The sequence below is a fragment of the Pezoporus occidentalis genome, unplaced genomic scaffold, assembly GCF_034315485.1.
Source record: "Pezoporus occidentalis ecotype Australia unplaced genomic scaffold, CSIRO_AGI_Poc_V1 ctg259, whole genome shotgun sequence".
Taxonomy (NCBI): Eukaryota; Metazoa; Chordata; class Aves; order Psittaciformes; family Psittacidae; genus Pezoporus; species Pezoporus occidentalis.
In genome coordinates this window covers 730458-750629 of record NW_026914491.1, presented here as the reverse complement: position 1 = coordinate 750629, position 20172 = coordinate 730458, and the positions used below count along the sequence as shown (strand labels likewise).

The 20172-nt window shown below is 56.0% G+C and overlaps 1 protein-coding gene across 5 annotated transcripts in view; it reads right to left on the bottom strand.

Moving 5' to 3' along the window:
* NOL4L (nucleolar protein 4 like) overlaps positions 1 to 20172 on the bottom strand; it is a 54157-nt gene that overhangs the window by 18691 nt on the left and 15294 nt on the right. For 3 of the 5 annotated variants that reach the window (XM_062623842.1, XM_062623843.1, XM_062623844.1), the window contains exons 2-4: positions 18835 to 18990; positions 15172 to 15283; positions 10887 to 10996 (exon numbers count right to left, since the gene is read on the bottom strand). In XM_062623842.1, the coding sequence (XP_062479826.1) occupies positions 10887 to 10996; positions 15172 to 15283; positions 18835 to 18990 (378 nt within the window). Of the gene's footprint in view, positions 1 to 1209; positions 1404 to 1615; positions 1764 to 10886; positions 10997 to 15171; positions 15284 to 18834; positions 18991 to 20172 lie in introns of those variants that run through there. The other 2 variants (XM_062623848.1, XM_062623847.1) reach the window with 2 other exon arrangements.

Sequence of the window (20172 nt, the reverse complement as noted above, 5' to 3'; positions counted from 1 at the left end):
TTTAGAGTCAACAAAAGGCACCACGAGCGTGCCCGCCCCGGCGCTGCTCCGCTGCCGTGCCCGTGCCCACCGGCCCTGCCCGGCACGGGCACCCCCAGACCTGCAGAGCACCCCGCGGCGCTGGGGGCCGAGCTCACAGGAAGGCAGCCTCATCTCTGCCTCAGCCACTGTTTAAAGCCAGCCCTCTGAGCATGCCAAGAAGGTATTGAACCAGATTTGACCCTAACTTAACCAGTTCAGCGCAGAGAAAGGCTTACTAATGGAAGATAAACCACTCCAGGTCAAAGATTGATGCTGCAGCCACAAATACCGGGGTGGTCATTGCTTCAAAGAGCCCGAGGAGCCTTTAAAGCACACGGTGTTTGGTGGCTGAGGCAAGCGGTGCCGGCGCTGCTGCTCCTGCGTGCAGAGCACACCCCGAGCGGAACATCCCCGCGCTCTTTGTCAGGTCACTTACATCCTTATTTACTGAAATTCCTGCTCATTTCTACGGGACGCGGCACAACCCGAGTATTTGGTAGTTCCCCAAAACGGGCAAAAGAGTCCATGTGAAAGGCGAGCGGCGAATGGAAGAGGAAGGGGAGACCATCTCCCCCCCGCCCCCCTTCCCCGAGGTGTCCTACTGCCCCAAACAGAGGGTGCAGGGCAGGGGGTGCCTCCCCGCCGCTGCCCCACACTCCTGCTGTTCAGCGGGAAGGTGCTGAACCAGGGACCGCCGGACCGGGGGCACCGAGAGCCCCGGCCCCGTGTCCACCCCTTGTCCGCGGAGCCCCGTACCCGCCTCCCCGGCACCTGCACTCGCCCCGGCAGGACCGGTGTTTGCTCTCCGGCTCGAGGCCGGGGGGTATCCTGACACCCACGGACCGCCAGGTGTTAAAGGGCACTTGGCTCTTCCAGGGGCACCGGGAAGCGGGTACCGGGGGTGCCCCGCTTTGGAGAGGTTCGAGCGGGGCAGCTCTGCGGGCTGAGCGCCCGGGGGTCCCCCCGCCGCCGGCGGGTCCCGCGGTGGGACGCGGTTCCCACGCGTGTCTCCCCGCAGCAGCAGCGGCGGCGGCGGCAGCACCGAGGTGCCGGTGCCGGTCCGGTCCCGTCCCGCCCCCCGCGCCCCTCTGCCCGCAGGTAAATAAATACACCGCGATGGAGCCCGGAGCGGGGCTGGCGCACGGGGCTCAGCGACCGGCGGGCATTGACACGTAAGTAGGGCTTTACCTCCCGGGAGGCGGCTATTTCCAGCACAATCCCCGCCCGGGGCCGGGCGGGCGGCGATGGCGGCGCGGGGCCGGTGCCCGGGAATTGATGGGGCCGGGGCGCTCCCGCCGCCTCCTCCCACTTTCTTCTTCTGCGCTTTTGTGCTCTTCCGGGGAAGGGGGAGCGGCGCCGGGAAGGACGCGCCCCCCCCTCCCCTTCCCCTCCCCTTCCCCTCCGCCGCCGCCGGGCGACCCGCAACTTCCCGGGGACGCGGCTCGGCCGCTCCCCCCGGAGTTGGGGCCGGGCCCCGGCACCGCCCCCCCCCCATCCCCGCCCCGCCCCGCATCTCCCCCCCGCCCCCCCCCCCCCCTCCGCCATCCTCCGCCCCGGGGGCCCCGGTACCGGAGCCCCGCGGGCGGGCGCGTACCTGGAGCGGGGCGCGGGGCCTGCCGGCCTGCGCCAGCCCGGCGGGAGCGCGGGGCGGAGGGACGGAGGGAGGGGGCCCGGGCTGGCGGCGCTCCGGAGAGGCTGACAACCAGCTGCTGCCCGGGGAGAGGGGCCGGCGCTGCGGAGCGCGTCACTCCCGGCTCCCGGGGGGGGGAGAGAGGCGGAGGGGGGCGAGCGGGGCCCGGCCGCGGGCGGAGGAGGCGGGGGAAGGGGAGCGGGGCCGCGGGGGGCGGGCGCACCGGGCGGGGGGCGCGGGGAGCCGCGCCTGGAAGAGCACATTGTGGAGAGCCGGGGAGGGCCCTTCCTGCGGGAGGAAGAGACAATGTCCAGGGCCGGGCGCCTGCTGGAGAGCCGCGAGAATGCACGGCCGGAGGCACGGCGCGGCTCGGAACGGCGCGGCACGGCTCGGCTCGGTACGCGCGGCACGGGCATCCTCCGCTCCGCACGGCCCGCGGGGGTGCAGCCCACCCGCGGACCCGCTGCACGCCCGGCTTCGGCAGCGCGGTACCGGACGGCGGGTGTCAGCCCCGCGGGAGCCCCCGCCCCCGGCCCCGGCTCGGTGGGTACCGCGGAGCCCGGGCCCCGACGCCGCTGAATCCTTTTGTCTCAGCCGGTTCTCCCGTGCACGGTGGGAGCGGGGGGGGGGAGCTCGGCTGGTGGGGAACGTGGCCGCGCCTCGGGCATCGTGCCCCGGATCCCGGGAGGGATGGGGATGCCCCAGCTCGGGGCAAGCAGCCGTGGGGGTCTCCGTGTACCCCAGGACGGTACCGGCTCCCGAGCAGGCCCCCGAGGGCAACGGGTCGGTGACCTCCAACCGGTTTGGGATCCCACCATGGGCACCAGCATCTTGATGTGCAGCAGCTTCTCAATAGGCACCGGCATCTCAATAGGTGCTGGTACCTCGGTGTTCCCATCTCATCTCTTGTTCAATGCTTATGTAGGAGATTTTTAGGGAATAAAGCAAGTGTAAGGGACTGAGCGGCGGAGCCTGCAGCAGAGCCTGTGCCAGAGCTGGTGCCAGAGCTGAGGATGAGAACTGCCACATTGGTGTTTACGGCTTGTTAGTGCGGGTGTCCAATTATGATGTTATCTGCTCCCATTAACCACTTCCCTGCCAGGGAAAGCGTGCAAGGGAGGAGGGGAAGATCCGAAGGCAGAGCTGAACATGGGGATCGCTCACTATTGTGTTTCCATGTTTCCATCTCCTCCAGGCTGCTCTATGGAGCCAGAGGCTGAAGGGCGAGAGCAGAGCCCCGGGATCTCCCGCAGGAAGCCCCAGCGTGGGGCTTGCTCTGTGCTCACTTCCAGCTCAATGGCTGCTGCTCCTCCCTGGAGCTAAAATAAAATCCTGACCATTTAAGGTGAACAGGAGGCTTGCGGACCTCGGTGGAGCGGGCTTTTAACCCCTTCCCATTGCTGGGCTTTGTTTCCTCTTTGAGCTCCCTTTGGCTTCGAGCTAGATCGACCAAAAGGCCATTTAGGAGAGTGCATCCCCCTGGGAGCAAGGCTGGGACATGGACTGGCTGGGGGGTGAGCCTGAAGCACAGCCACTATCCTGTGCTGCCTCACCATGTGGACACTCTTATTTTATACTAAGTGCCTTTGTGGGAGTTAAGTTAATCCACTTTGGAAATGGATTAACCTAAATTTCACATCGGGGAAACTTGGTGCTGAGCAGCCGCATCCACACGGGATGCAAGGGAGGAACCGCATTGGGCAGATGCTGCGGGGCAGGATCTGGTCCTGGTGCCCGGAGGGGTCCTGACCCTTTGAGGAGGTCACCACTGCTATAAGTGGGGTCACAAGCCCCACAGAAACCCAATTGTTGGTGCCTGGGCTCAGGGTCACGAGGGTGGCAGAAGCAGAGATGGGGCTCACCAGTGGGAGCCTCCAGGAGCAGCCAGGGAGCACTGGGAATGCCAGACATGGAGCTCCCTTCTAGAGGGTGCTTTTCAGATTCAAATTATATCAAGGGGGAAATAGCTGGTCATTGAATATAGAACTGGAATATATAGAATATATGGAATATAGAATATATGGAATATAGAATATATGGAATATATAGAACTGGAAACAATGATTTATCCCATTGTCAGGAACAGGGGAGAGTGCCCTCCGAGATCACGTTAAAAATCCCACACCACAATAAACCAGTACTACTGTTATGATACTATACATAAAACACATCAAATACAAGTCACTTCTTCCCTCTCTCCTCACGTGTTCATCACTTCTCATCCCTGCCAGCCCCTTCACTCAGACACAGACCTGCCCATACAGAAATCTGGGGCTCCCTGTCAGACTCTGCTCCCATCGCATGCCACCGGAGCAGCAGGTCCAGGATGAGCTGTGCCCGGGCTGAGCAGCCCTGGCACTGTGCAGCCTGCCTGTACCAGGCAGTGACACGTCCAAGGGCACCGCTTACGCTGCCCTGACCTCATATGCTGTCATTTCCTAAGGCAAGGCTCTGCAAGAATACCAGGGCTGCTGTCAAAGCCAGGAATAAACGACATTTAAGGCACTGCAGGAGCTTAATTGAATAGTGGTGCTGTTGCCGAGTGTGGGCACGGGGATCTAGTGGTGAGAGCATGGGACTGCAGGACGGCAGGATCTGGCCATCACGCCACGGGAGTCACTGACTCATGGGCGACCTTGTGCAAGTCACTTGATGTTCTTGTGCCTCTGGAAAGTAGGTTAAATAACAAATGGGAGCTCCTGCATTGGGTCCTCTGTGACCATCAAACCCCACCGGGAAATGAGCAGTAAAATGTGAATCTCACAGGGGCAAGGCGAGTAGTGAAAGGGGGGCGAGAGGGACGGTGCCAAAGGAGGGCCCCGGTTGCATGGCATGAGGAGGATAAGCAGCTTTCACCACCATGTTTTAACTCATCTGCCAACCAGAGCAGAGTCAGGGACAAGAAGGAGAGTGAAGATTTGGGGAACTATCACAGAGCAGGTTTGTGGTGGGCTGAGGGCTCTATTCCCACTTCATCTTGGGCACTCCTTCTGCACAAGTAGTTGCTGTCAGCACCTGGCATAGGCACGAATAAAAGGGCTTTTTCCCTCAGGAGCCAAGCCCAAGAGATGGAGAGGAAATACAGCTCCATACAGGGAGTACCCGCCACTGCCAAGTGAAGGAGCAGGAAAGAAGTTTCTGTGGATGGAATTTGCCTTCCTCTGGGGTGCAGGTGTTTGAAGGGACAGGTCAAACATCCCCTAAGGTTCCTTGCCAGCCTGAACCCACAGCATCAGCAGGAATGTCTGCATGGCCTTCTACCATGGCAACCCTCACACCTCATCTCTCCACACCTAACCCAGAATCGAGTTAACATCAACAGAACCACTGCTAACCCCGTTTTAGCCATTCCCAAGCCACACCACGCGTGTCAGAATCTGTCTTTGTGAGGAAATCGGACTCCTGGGAGCCACCCAGGCTCCCTCTGCGCACCCAGGGCTCAGCACGTGGGGCTGGGGGGTGTGAGGCTGGCTGAGGTGTGAGCCTGCCTGCGCAGGCTGAACAGCAGCGGAAACAAAAGCGAGCACGGAGTCAAGGTTAAGAAGCTGAACCACAGCTTCATGGGCTGTAATAACGGAAATCATTAATACCAGCTCGCTCGCGGCGCAGCTCCAGCCACGCTCTCGAGGAGCTTTATTAGCGAGCGAGACCTCAGGAGCCTCTCTAAGGTATTCTGCCCTTTTTAAAGGGAGAAGGCAATTAAGGAACAGCCACTTGTGTGACTTGATCAAAGTCAACCCACAGCATGTCAGCACCCGAGCTCGGGATGTGACGTGAAACCTCCCCGTGCAAAGCTTGCCGCAAGTATGGGACAAATTTAACTGGATCCATGAGACTACTCCATGGATTCCACCCTGAGGTCCTTCCTTTTTCCCCTGGGAATGTGTCCCAGCCCCACTTTACAGGACCTGAACCAAACCTTTGTTCCTAGTTCTGCTGGGAAGAGCTGCCTCTGATGCTGTTACCGCCCAGGGCACAGGCAGCATCTCCCCTTCCCAAGTAAGAGAGTTCTTGGAAGAAATGATGAATCAAAGACAGATACTGTGGTTTCTAGCCCTGCTTGTTCAGCACTCCCAGAAACAGGCTGAAGCAGCTCAGCTTTAGCAGGCTACCCCTGCATAACGTGCTCTGGGGGTAGATGTGTGTGTTGGAGGGCAATTAGTCCTAATCACCACGTATGGATCAGCCACACCACAGCTTTGCTGCTCACACGACAACCGCAGCTCCACCAATAGCCAGAAAACTTCTCCAGGACCTTGGTGACTGCACAGCATCACAGGGAAGTGAATGGACAGTGGGAAAGGCACCAGCTTCTCTCCACCAGTGCAGAAAACGGACCTGACCAGTCACACACAGCAACTAAATACACCCGAGCAGCTCAGGAGGATGCACTTGCCTCACACCACTGGAGTCAGGCAATGGCACCTCCCTTCTTACAGAAAATAACAGGATTTTCCCCAAAAGTGCCAGGAGTCAGGGCCTTGCACCACCCCTCATCCCAAGATGAAAGCTCCGCGGCAGGACTCATCCCAGCTCACCCAAGCTGGGGCCTCCAGGTGTTTGCTGGCATCAAACAAGCCCAGAGCTCGCCCGTCCCACAGCTACACTGGCTTACACCCCAGCGAGACCTACACGGTGGGAAATAGAAGCTCTCAGGGTTTCCCTAGGTGGGGACAGCAGAGTCAATGCCACTCACACCCCTGAGTCGCCCTTCGCTGAAAGCAAAGCATTCGCTTGCATTTGAAGGCCGGCTGAACGCGCCAGCACCTGCCCGCCCGCACGGCGTGAGCACGGCCGAGGAGGGAAGCTTTGCTGAGCCATCTCTGCCACCAGCCCCGCCGGCCCTGCCTCTGGCTCTGCCTGCCCCAGGGCTGCCTTCGGAGCCCGCTTTCACCGGCTCCTGCCACCAGCAGCGCATCCCCACTAGAGGGCTTTGCTGCCGCAGCTCCAAGAGGAGCATCAGGCAGGGACTGAACCCGTGTTTCAAACGGCTCCGGTCGCGGTGCCTCCCTGGCTGCGTGGTTCCCTTTTCTGCTCTGTGTAAGGGTGCATTTAGCGAACTTCTCCAGGGCTCCAAAACGTCCTGAAAAATACCAGCAGGAAACAAAGATCTGCCCAAGCCAAGGAAAGGCCTCTTGAACGAGAGTTCTCTTGTCAAGTTGATTTAGAGGTATTTATTCCTGGAGGTGTTTAACACCCTCTTTAATGGACTGGGAAGTATCTTATCATCCTCATGTGATGCAAATGCATCATCCCACTTCCTTCTAAATACTGCCTGCGTGCTTCTGCCTTCGTCGCACCTCTATGAACACACAGACTTTCTTCAGGACCCCTTCACTCAGCACTCAACCAACTAACCCCAGGTCCTAGATAGCACCCAGCGGCTTCCAGCTCTGCCAGGTTTGGTTCTGGTCTCTGGGCTATGTGAAGAGGTGGCTGCCATTCTCATTAGTGACTTTACAGACTGAAAACACAATCCTTGTGTGCCCTTCTGCAGCTGCTCGCCCCACTCCCTGCCTCTGCTGCAGCCTCGGTACCAGTTCTGCACCCTGGGATTAGCCTGGAGCTGGATGTGAAGCAGAAGGAAGCAAGAGAGCTGCTGGGAGAAGATGCACCTCAGCTGTCCTGGTAATGCCAGAGCCTTCTGGGACACTGGAGTGAGCAAGCACAGCAACAGGGCACCAGGGAGAAAGGAGAGTGGAGGGAGGAGGCCGTAACACTGCAAACCGTGAGGCTCCATGAGCTCCCAAATCCTGCAGAGGAGGCTCAGTCCTCACCAGCACCGGACTCATGGTGCATCCAAGGGATCTGAACCCCTGCGGGGCCCCTCTCAGGGTCATCCTGCTGTCTGTGCTAAAGCACTGCATGAAATCGTGCTCCGAGAATCACTTCGCACACCCTGGGTTTACAGGTAAGTGCCGGATGGATGGAGGTGGGACGATGCAGGATGTGGCTCCGTCCTCTCAGGGATGGATGGAGGTGGGACGATGCAGGATGTGGCTCTGTCCTCTCAGGGATGGATGGAGGTGGGACGATGCAGGACGTGGCTCCGTCCTCTCAAGGATGGATGGAGGTGGGACGATGCAGGACGTGGCTCCATCCTCTCAAGGATGGATGGAGGTGGGACGATGCAGGACGTGGCTCTGTCCTCTCAAGGATGGATGGAGGTGGGACAATGCAGGATGTGGCTCCGTCCTCTCAGGGATGGATGGAGGTGGGACGATGCAGGACGTGGCTCCGTCCTCTCAAGGATGGATGGAGGTGGGACAATGCAGGATGTGGCTCCGTCCTCTCAAGGATGGATGGAGGTGGGACGATGCAGGACGTGGCTCCGTCCTCTCAAACACTACTCGGAGGAGCAAAGCCATAGCAACCAGAAAACTGCCTGTGCTATTTCCCACCCACGAGCAGCTCCTGCTGTCCCCTGATTGCGTGACCTCCTGTCAGCAGCCTTTGAAGCAATCTTTGACAATGTTTCTGTATCATTGGAACCTGGTTTCTCGCCCTGGCCTGTGTCTGCCAAGGCAGCAGCAGCACCTCAGAGCAGAGGGACAGCCTGGCCTTTCAGCACTGGGATTTCTTCTCGTACAATCCTCGTAGCCCATCAGTGGAAATCCTGCCCAAGAGCGTGGCATGAAAAAGAACTGCAAGGCTGAGTTTGAGTAAGACAGAAAAGATTGACTGGAAAATGACTGCAATAAACTCAAATCACCAATCACAAATGGTAATAGTGTTTGAAAATGAGGAGGAAGGATCATTACAGACAAATATCAAGTATCTTCCATCCTTTCTTGCTAGATTGGGAAGGTTGGAAGTTCCAAGATGCTTCCATGCCTCAGAGGAGGATACCCTGAAATGTGCCTGTTCCAGTGCTCTGTGGAAAGGGTCTGGCCCTGCTTTTTCTCCCACAGGTGAGAGTTGGTGTCAAATGGGAGTGAAGGACAACTGACACCCCAGAAGCTCCTGCACATTGTAGTGAACCCGATTTAAGCAACATGGGTCACAGCTGGTTTCCATCATGCCAGAATAAAGGTACCAACTCCAAGAATTATATTGCAATATATTCTGCAGGAACGCTTCATTCTGGGATCAGCCATGTAAAGAGCTCCTCTTCCAACTGCTTTTTGTCCCTGAGCAGAGATAAATGCTTTCTCTAAGGTTCTTTCGGCTGTGCTTCCTTCTGGAGATGCTGCTGCCCTGGTACTAATGTGCTGAGCAGCACTAATATGTTGCAGTTACATGCACATGGCTTTTTCCCTGAATAATGAAGTTAAAAGGCCGCTTTGGCATGAATTCATTCATTGTTACCCCTCCTGCTGCTGCCACGCACGAATCCTTGCTTTTGGCAAAAGCCAAGTTGAGCACGAGTCTGTAGCTTGCTTTGTTTCTATTACCATCACCAAAGTGAGTGGAAGGCAGTCGAGGGGACATGGCAGCAAGGCTGAGCGGGAGGGCAACCAACAGCAGTTTGGAAGCATTGATCTACGAGTGTGTATTTGGGTGGTGCAAACCTGAAAAGCTCCAAACCTCTCCTCCTGCATCCTCCCCAGCCTGTGGGTACCTCCTGGGCTGAGGGAAAGCTTTAATGCCTCAGCAGTGGGAGCAGTAAGACTCATCTTTGGTTATTCTGCTCTCAGGAACCAGTTTCAGGAACACACTGAGAAGCAAATTTTACTTCTTTCACACGGTTTTCCCTCGGCTGGTACAGCTTGAAAAGCTGAGGAAGCTGCCCCACAGAGCACCAGTGAGAGCTCAGGCAAAGAAACACTGCGGAGGCCGGCAGTACCATCAAGAGTTTGATTTATGATCTAAACCAACAACTGCTGGTTGCCTCAGCTGGTCCTTTTTCTGTTCCCATATGACATATGCTTCTGCCCTGGTCTCAGCAAGCTCCAGGAGTATGTGTGTTAGCAGGATGCTCCATTTATCTACCCAGCGTCAAACTGCTGAACCAAAACTCGGGGTTAAGACTCAAAGCTCCAAATTACCAACCGAAGTTCTCCAAACCAGCATCCCCAAGCGGGCAGCTTCCAAACTCCAGGGTCATTACTAAAGCCTGCAGCCTCTCGGGGGGTTATGGTGGAAACCAGATCAAACTGCACTTTTCTACCCCTTATCCTTTTCAGCCCAGCTCAGCCCCTGGAGCTGTCCGTAGTTCTACCACCCAACCCAGCCCCAGCACAAACCCCAGCACGTCGCAGCCTTTCCCTTTCAAAAGCTGTAAGAGAACCTATTGCAAATGAAACCTTGAGCCCACTCGTGTCCAACATGAGCTCCACAACACACCAGTGCTGCCCATCAGGTGCCATTCTGCCCTCCAGCAGGAAGGTTTCACTGTGGAAGCGATGGAGGAGCTCGATTCTGTCCAGCTCCTGCCACCGACCCACATCTGGCACGTTACACCGCGGCAGTGGATGCTCTAACCAACATCCTTTGAGGGTGCCTCTAGATAAAAGTACCCATCGGGCACAGCCTTAGCATATTAATGTTAGCATAAAACATTAGTAATGTTTTCTACCACGGCACAATGCAAACTCTTTCACTTCTTGCAACTGGTAGCAATGTGTGAGATCAGGGTCAAGTTTCAGTGTGCAGGAACAAAAATCCAGCACTGGCTTCCAGTGCAGATTGTGGGGAGCAAGTAAAACAGACTTGTCTTTTTATAGCCTGTTTCCATGGTGCAAAGAGGTTCCCGTAGCTAATCCTGCAGCTGCACAACTGCAGAGCACTGCACAGCCTGGGTGCAATCCTGTGGCAGTCTGCCCCATCCGTTCCCAGATCAAATCCAGTGGCTTAACACCGGCCTCAGACAACGGAGCCTTCTCCCACTCTGACACCAGAGCGGGGTGGCTGGGGTTGAACTTCCTCAAGTTGCTGATCCACCTGGGAGAGCGCCGGAGCAGCCAAAGCAAGGTCTGGGTTTCAGACCGCAGCTGCCCAAGCCCCCAGGCAACTCAGAGGAGGGAAAGAAGTTCCTATTTGCCATATTTACTTTGAAGACAATTCCTTAGAGCCGTACAGCTGAAGGACGAGCAGTAACTGCATCAACCCCTCTGCTCCTCTCTGGCACAATGAAGCGGTGCTGTCTCTTTCTCAGAGGCACACCTGCCCTCCCCACCTCCCCACACCAAAAGGGAGCCCCAGAGCATCCTCCAGAACCCAACATGCTGAGCACCGGTCACTCCCTCCACCCCCAGCACGGTGACAGCCGCCCTGTACCCAGAGCACAACTCACCTGCTCCTGGGAATTCATCACCCGCAGCTTCATTTGCTTCAGGTAAGTGGAGGTGAGGGGCATGTTGTAGTCAATGATCCCAGACACCAAAGAGGAGGGTGGTTCACTCTCTGAAGAACAAAGGGAAAACTTTAGCTATGGGGCTATGGAAGCACAAACCTACGACGTGTTCTCATTACCATCAAACATATGGATTTAGAGCACTTAAAGTCCTTAGTGAGAGCGGGTGCCCGCTGAGCTGAGGCTCCTCTAAGAACACAACCCCACCAAGAACATCATTACAGAACACGTTGGTTTACAAGGGAAAGCTCAAAGCGTTGCTGTCACCTGCAGAGGAGATGCACCCCATCCAGAACGTGCCATGCTCCCAGCCTGGGACACAGCAGAGGAAGAAACCGATGCCTCAGAAGCCCTTCCAGGCAAAGGGGACTGATGCAGAGGCTGATGAGCAGGAATAGATTTGCAGCTTGCTTTAGCATTGCGGAGTCTGGCCAATTTTGCTGGGATTCCCTCAGGTAGGTGTTAACATTAAGGCAACTTATTAAATATCTCTGTGTGGTGATGAAGATTATTTTTAACACCCTCATTAAAACACAAACTTCATTTTAAAGATCTTTAATTTAAATTGTTCCTGTTGATTCCTCAGGCTGCCTGAGCCTGAGCTCCGGAGATCTCTGGATTCAGACCGCTCCTGCAGCCCAGTCCCCACAAAGCACTTCCTCAGTGACGTTCCTGAGCTCTCCAGGCTTTGCCAGCTCTGCCATCAGCACTGTGGGGGCTGAGCTCCCCCCAGGACACGAAGGCTGCTGGAGTTCTCTGTGCTAATGCTGAAGTCACAGCCTCGTGCCACGGGGCTGGTCAAGAGGAGCACTGGTTCCTGCAGGGATGGCTGCTGGCTAGAGGGGAGATTTCTTTGCCCTCAGTGCAGGTGGTTGCAAGTGCAGGGAATTAATCCAGCCTTGCAGAACACTCCAAAGGGATGTGTGGTGTCCGCAGCTGATGGGGAAGAAGGGATTCCAGGAGCTGAAGGTGAACCAGTGGCAGGAGGTTTCCGTTGCTGCTCCTGACTCCCCTCGGCTGGCTTGTGTCTTTGGGGTCACTGGTTCCAGAGGCACCTCTGACACAGCAGCCCCTTCACAGAGTGTTCTACAGCCCCTCTGGAAACCCAGCAACCCAAACACAGTGGGGCTGCTCCTCAGAAACACCGAATATCCCAAAGTCCCAGTGGAAGCCAGCAGGCCTGAGGGCACCTCACACCTCCGGAAATACCAGCTCTGTGGTGTCTGGTTAAGAAATGACCTGACCCAAAACCTCCCTGTAACTGACTCAAACATCACATTGGGTTTTGCGGATCTTCTGTACCAAGACACTAACTGGGTGTGTGGAAATGCTTATTTCCCAGGTTCACCGGATTCATCCCGGGCATCTGAAGCATTCCTGCCTGAGGACGCAGGGGAGGGCAGCCAGAGCTACTCAGGCCAAATAGGAAGGGGCAAAGCTTTAGGAAGCTTGTAAACTAACCCCCCCCTTTCTTTTCTCATGGCTGTATGTCAGTGGTTCCTGTCACACTTTGAACTACAGATTAACTAAGAGCACTTCTCCATCTCTGTATTTACCCAACACAACCCATTCTACTGTGCCCGGGTGTCACTTTGTGATGGAAAGATGCTGAAGCCCCAGTGCAAGGGGGCCTTGTGGCTGCCTGGGTCTGCAGTGAGAGAGGAACCGCTCCCAGGAACAAAATCTGCCACCTCCCCGGGCTGGCTGGGGCCAAGATTTGAGTCTTTAGGAGTTTAGGAAAGCACTTGCCAAGGGCAACATCTCAAAGCTGCTCCTTCCTTGAAGTGGAGGTGTGGGTGAGGTGAGCCTTGCAGACCCCTCAGGATGATACGCTGCTCTCCTGCCATCCCCCATGTAATAGCTCATCACTGCCAAAAGGAATGAGGCTCAGCATCCCCGCACGGGGAGGAAGTGAGGCCGACGAGTTTTGGTGCTTAGATTCTGCCTGAAACTGTCCTGATGCAAAGCTGGACTAATCCCATTAACAGCCTCAAATTTACTGTGAATTTGTGCAACTGCAACAGATCTGAGCTGAGCCTAAGAAACCAAAACCTTTCTTCTTTATGAAACTGGAAAAGAAAGCAAACCTTTGTTTTAAAGGGCCTGGGGGACTCCACGGGAACAGTCCTCGTACCCCACATGTCACAAGAGAGGGCTCCTGGAATCCTTGAGCTCATTTTTCATGAAGCTAGCTGGATCACATGCTGGACACACGGATGGAACAGGCAGAATGGTTTAAAGCAAAAGGGGTTCAATCCTAATTCCAAGCTTGTATAACTCCACTGGAGTTAGTCCTGATTTAGTAAGAGTGGAAAGAGATGCCAGTGGAGTCCAGTGATGTTCTAGGTTTCCCAGGAGCAAGACCATTTGCTTTTATGAATGATGTGGGTACCCAGCAGGGTTTGATGTCCGATCCCTTTATTCAGGCAGTTTGGTGATCACAAATGAAAGGCGTTGGGATTTGCTCAATGGACAAGAGAAGGAGGAAGAGATGGGAATGACTCCAAGTTTTTCATCTTGCTGAGTTATTTGCCTGTGTGTGTGTGCAGGTGCTCACACCCAGGCAATTCTTCTATGACCTCATTGGTTTTTTAGGTGATCTGCTCCTGATAAATTGCTGAACATGCATTAGAGAAACCAGAAACTCTTCCCCAGTAAAAGTTACCTTATCTAATCTGCTCTATGCATTTTCACAGGTACTTAGTCACTATTTAGGTACTATTCAGGGCAGAAAGGCACTTCTGTTCCTGGTGGGGATCTTTTGTTTTCCTGTTTGATACATCTTTAAGGGAACAGCTAAGGGGGAAAGCTTTACTAAAATAACTTAGGAATCTGCTCAGGACAGATCTCAGCCCTGATCGTTGTTTCCATGCCTGCGAGCACTCGGGGGGGTGGACACCCAGCACCTGGTGCTCCCTGAGGTGCCTCCGAGCCAGGATGGTGCCATGTCCTTGGAAGAACAGGGGGACACGGGGCTGGTGGGTGGGCAGGAGGGAGCCCCTGAAGGAACAATGACCCTTTTCATCAGCTGCCTCCTGGAAAGGGATCCCGAGCTCTGGGGCTGGCAGCTTGGCTAGAGCCAGGCACTTGGTGAAGCGGCCTGGTTTGACTGACCCAATAGGCGACATCCCTGCCCCATCCCACCGTCCGTCCAGGCCCTGAGCCGGCTGCTGCAGCCGCAGCACTTGGAACATCACCGTGATGGATGCGGCGCAAGCAGTGTAAAGGTCACATTTGCTCCCAGCAAGGCCAAAGGCCAAAACTTCTCCTGACCTAATTGGAAAGAGGGATCGGGCCCTTGGCCAGCAGGGTGGGAAGTGCTGCAGGAGCAGAGCTTGGGCTAATAAGTGTCACACACCATTATTGGGGAGGGTTTCTAAACCACACAACAAGCGCAGAGCCTTCCCTGCACGGCTCTGCAGAGCTGGCACACGTTAATCCACTTAACCAGAACTCTGGGCAGCCCTTGCTCTGCACCGAACAGCTGGGAATTCGTATTTCAGATGGGAAATTTTCTATTGTTGGGCCCTTTGTTCTGCTCCTCTGCTCGGTGAGAGCTGCCAAGGGAGCCTGGTGGCCTCACCAGGGTAGAACCAGGCTCCCTGCAGCCTGCTCATGGGTTTTATAAAGAAGCAATTTTGGGTGAAACTCCCTGGGGCAGTTTGCTGGTTTGCACTTGAGCAGGAAAACAAGTTTGTAATCCAGCGAAAAATAGGCAAACATCAACTTTAACCACTCCGGAAGAAAACGTGGTCCCATCTCCCCCACCATTTATGTGATAGCTACAGATCGGTTCCATTTACAAAAGCACCATAAGGAGCCAAGCACCGCAATGGCCACGCTAACTGCTGGGATACAAAGGCTTAATGCAACTTTGATTACCAACACTTTATCAAACAGGGGATCATGATATGCATATATATTAATTACTGCGCATTAATTATCAGAAACTTCAGTTATTCAGATACATTCAGTCCCTTTGAGCACAAAATCAAGAGTTTAAAGGAAAAACTTTAGGTCATGGTTTTGGCTGTTTTTTTTTTTCTCCAGAAAACAGGTTTAAGCAATTCTTTCAGCTTGGCTACAAAAATGCATGAAAAAATAACCCAGGTCAGGAAAACCATCAGTATCTCACGGATGGGGCAGTGTCCTGACAGCTCTCAGGGCTTCTGCACCGGTACAAAACGCTGTGTCAGCTCTGCTGGCAGAATTCATTCGCCTTTACCTTTGGGCTCCAGGCCGTTGGAGTTGAAATGCATCCTCTTCTGGCACTCGGTGCAGCTCATCAGGAACCTGGTCACGGCTTCTCTCGGCAGGAACGCGTAGGTCTCTGCGATCTGGGAAGGCAACGGGACAGCTCTGTGAGGGAGAACTGTGCCTGGCAGAGGGCACCAGTGACCACGGGCTCCTCCCGCCTCACCCAAGGGCATCCAGAACCCACAGCAACCTGGGATCCCTGAATCCCTCCCTCCCTCCAGAGCAGCTGCTGATGGAGGAACATTTGGGAAGTACTCAGCGTATCAAAGAGGTGCTGACACAAACAAACAGACCTTTGGACTCCCAGCATGGGAACCCCTCCCAGAAACTCCTTCCATTCACCCTGAGCCCGTGAAGAGCAAAGCCTCAAATGTGTGAGAATCAGCTGAGAAAAGGAGGGCTCAGCTCTGTTTGCATTGTTAATTGCAGCACACCAGTAACCTGAAGAATCCATTAATCTTCAGTAAGGGCAGGTCACTTTTTCCCACAATGACAATCAATTACTGGTAACACTTTGCACTTGTGTGACACAGTTTATCCAGGGAATTGAAAACATTTTTGCAAACAAACAGCACTGTTAAGTCTCCTGAACCTTCCTGGGGTATTCGTATTTTACAGATGAGGAAAAGCTAAGGAGAAACATTTAAAACTTGGACGCTTGAAGTTAAACACCAGCTCCAGACCTTAGCACCCACCGAAGGTACCTGGCTATCACAGAGTCCTCCTGCTCCAATTAATCCCTGCCAACAGCAATTCTGTAACACTTGTAAAGATCAAGACCAGGTTATTTGGAGCAGGAATGAGGCAGTTTTAACGTGGGTTTCTGTAAGGCCACAAGACCCCATCAAACCATGGAGCTCGACCTCCTGTGCAGCACGAGCTGGGGCACTTCACCCAGGTTGTGCAGCCTGTGGCTTGCCTAAAACATCTTCCAGGAAGACATCTGGTCTCAATTGGAAGCATTAAGAGGTGCGGAGCCCACCTCTTACTTCGGGCTGGTTCCTCCGGTTAATCACCCATCCTGTTTGGTCTAAGTGACTTGTCCCAGCACGGCGGTTCCCCAGGCAGGGGCCGCGACCCCAGCAGGGGTCACAGCCCTTACAAGTGGGGTCATAGAGCAGACAGAAATTCAATTGTTCGTGCCGCTCCTCGGGGCTGGAGCACGGCAGAAGCGGGGCTCGGGACGGGAAGCGCGGCTGCAACCAGACACCTCGCTGGTGACAGGGCCAGGAGGGCAGCCCGGGCCGCGCCGACCCCTCCCCGGGCCGTGGGCTCCGTCCTCCCGCCCGCCTTTGTTAACAGCGACCCAAAATACCCCAATTCCGCGATTTTTTCTGCCCCACAGGAAAGGGCGATGCTTGGCCTTGGAATAAAGCCCGTGTTCCTGAAGGACCGCAGAAGGTTCGCTCGGGGATGGCCAAAGGCGCCCCGCCGCTGCGGTGGGAGGAGAGACATCCATCTCCACTGAGCGGCAGCAGAGCCCGAGCTTTCACTCGCCTGCTCATGCCAGATGGGTGGAAAGTTCAGGCAGGGACCTTGTCCCAGCCGCTCAAATGGAGGATGCAGTGCCTGGTCCTCATGGGATTCTCCTCCTATTTAGCTACAGCACCGCCGAGCTCTGCTGTGACCCAGCGGATGCCCAGCTGGGCCTTTGCCTCTGTGCCATATTTATCAGTGCACAAGCACGAGGGACTCCCCCAGAAACGCTGCAATTAAGGGCCTGAAAATCAATGGTGGCTACTGGGGCATCGTGGCATAGGCAGGGTCCTGTCCCTCTGTGCTGCCCGCGGGGCTGAGCCCAGTTTCCTGCCTCCTTCGCTCCAGCAAGCCCATAGTCTCTGCTGCAAATGTTCAGCTAATTTTAGCGATCCAGTTGTTATTTCTCAGCTGATTTGATGCTCTGCAGAGCAGACAGCTCCCTTGATGAGTTATCTCCCATCCAAACTCCCTTTCTGATTGCCTCCCTCCGGAGGTCACGGACAAGGGCAAACTCTCCAGTGCCTCTCATCAGAACCGGTGGGGAAGAGGAGAGGGAGGGAAGCGCTGGGGAGCCGGCAGCCTCCCGAGCTGACCGCCAGCAGCAGCCCTTTGTGCCCGGAGCGGCGGCGCGGGGCGTGCTCTGCAGCATTCACCTTCCAGCCCCGGCTGCAAAGGCGCTTCCAGGGAGACGGGGCATGAGCGGGGCCAGCAGCGTCCTGCCAGGTCAGGAGGGGATACACGCTGCTAATGTGATGATCTCAGCTCAAGAGGGAGCCGGGAGGGGTGGAGCGTGAAGCTCCCTGGCTGCTGCGAGCAGGCCTGGGAAAACAGACGGATCCAGCCTGCTCCCCCGGGGCTGTGCAGGGCACAGATTAGTCCTCCAGAGGCCTGAATTGAAGGAATTAGGAGAGGCTCGGCGTGGTCTGCTGGGGAAACGAGCGGAAAGGCTTTGAACTGTGGTCACACTGGTGGGACTGCATCTCCCCACATTATAAAGGGGTCACTTGCCCCTGGCCGGGGGGGTCAAAGTGCACCCCAGGCCTGCTCTGCTGCAGGGACAGCGGTTGGGATGCAAGGCACAAGCGATGCCTCAAGCTCTGGGTTCAGAATGTGGCTCCCCGGGGGCTCCCAACACCCATGGGAGGCTGCAGGGCACTGTGCTGCTCCCCCAGCACTGCCAGCACCAACAGCAGAGGATGGACCGTGGATGGACACAGGGACACAAGCGGGCAGGACAGGCTCCACCCCTGAGCCGGCTCCAGCAGCACACCAAGCCCTGCATAATCTCCAGCATCATCACAGGGAGCAGGGCAGCCCGCACAGACCTCTCCAGGATGATGTATACACCAGAGACACGAGCTGCCAGCCAGCCACTTCTGTCTCTAAGCGACCTGGTCCTTAGGGCTGCGGGATGCAAGGGAGTAGCTCGGGTTTGGACAGTAAATTCAGCTCTTCATGTAAAAGGAGAGCCCAAATGTTTGCATGGAAGGGCTGTGCAGAGTCAGGAGAAACAGCAAGCTCCCTGGAGAAGCACACTTCAAGCTAAATTATTCCTGACCTAACTAGAGAGGTTTCAGGATGGATAGAGCTGGCTCTCAGCATCCGTGGAGCACCTGATGAGGCTGAGCTCGGTGCCTGCCTCCATTTTGTAACGGAGGAAACCCAGGATGGGCTGGCGAGAGCATCCACCGGCTGAGGGAGAGGGGCGGGCTCCAGCCGGCCCCAGCCCCCCTTGCTGCCTGCTCCTGCCCTTTCCTGCCTGCTCCTGCCCTTCAAGGCCCACGCGACACATCTCCCTCTGGCCAAGGGAGACAGGGAGGCAGATGGCACAGAGCAGAGCATGCAGGGGACTGGGCAAACATCCCCTCGGCCATCAGTGATACCAAACGTTTCTCTTTTCCCTCAGACACATACAGTTGTCTTTGTACAATTCACTTGGTCTTTCCCCTCTCCAAGCCGCCGCACTGCTGTGCAGCTGCTGCAGGTGGGTCTCCCAGCTCCCCAGCCCTGCTGCTCTGCCTTTAACCGATTCCCCTGCCTCCCTGCACAGGCGTCCATCAGGACTGCCCTTCACCTCTGCCTCCCACCAGCAGCTCTGCTGGTACCTCCCCCTGTGGTCCCCATCCCCTGGTTCCCGGGGCAGGACTCTCACCGCTCGGTAGGTTTTCTTCTGCCCGGCATGTTTGGGTGCTTTGCCCGGCTCCGACGAGCTCTCCACATGCATCGAGTAGATGATGTCAAAGAAATCTTCCACCACGGCCACGCGCTTCAGAGAGATGCCCTCGGGCTCCGTCAGTCCATCTGCCCCCTACAACAGTGCAGGCAAGTTGAGTTAGTGTCAGCAGTGGGTGACAGGGGTGACGAGATGGGCCCGGGGCTAACGCGGTCGGAGGGGGCAGCGGCGCGGTGCTGCTGCCTTGGGCACAGGGGATGTGGGGGATGAATTAAACAGGGCTCCAGGGAGGATCCTGCTGTAGCCAGGGCAGTGGAAGCTGCTGCTGTGCTGCTAAAGCTGCCAGTGAAATTGGGCCAGGAACAAAAACAAGGGAAGAGTCCAGAGTGGAGCCAGAAATTGAATTTTCATAATGTAGGGTGATTCTGCTAAGCAGGGAACAGGCAGGGAAGCTCTTTGGATCTGCACATGGCACTAAACCACCCTAGGAAGCCCTGTGACATTGGGCTGCAGACCCTGCAGATACAGATCAGCTGCTGGCAGGACAAGGTTTCACTGTGATGCCAGGATACGGCCCCTAAAGGAAGGAGACAGCATCTCCCTCCTTCCCCGCACTGACCTTTCCAAGGCACCCTCCCTCTCTCGCATACGCAGAGCAGCTGAGCGCTGGCAGCAGCAGCACAGCTCTTTGTGTGTTCGGATGTGCTGGAGAGCAGGAGGCAGTAATTCTGCCACACGGCAGTGGTGACAGACTGATGGGAGTGGGAAGTGCGGGGAGCAGTGCTCCTCCGAGCCGACTGGCACCGCCGGTGTCAGCTCCCGCTGGCAGGGCGTGCCGGGGGAAGGGGAGGCAGCCGCTGGTACCCGCAGCTGCTACCGGTGCCCGGCACAAAGCACCGGCGCGGGCAGGGCACTGGGAGGCAGCAGGCACTGAGGAAGGGCCGGGCTTCGGGAGGTCACTCAGCTCGCTCCTTGAATTGATGCCATTGTTGCTCAGAGAGCTGTATGCATACCAAACCCTATGTATTATATATACATATCCATACAGATATATACCCAGACCACGTCCCTTTGAGGCCTGCCTTCCTGAGGCATGCATCGATGCCATCCAGCTGGTGCACCCCAGGCTGCTGAGCAGCAACCTGCACGTCTACATGACCTGCAAACTCTTTTTCATGTATATTCACACAGCAGGAGTGCAGGCAGAGCCTGGCAGAGGTCTGCATGCAAAGGGAACACCCAGCGTCCTAACCTTGATTTTTGTTGTTACTGGTGGTTGGGCTCTGGGTATTTTATATGGTCTATATGCTGAACAAA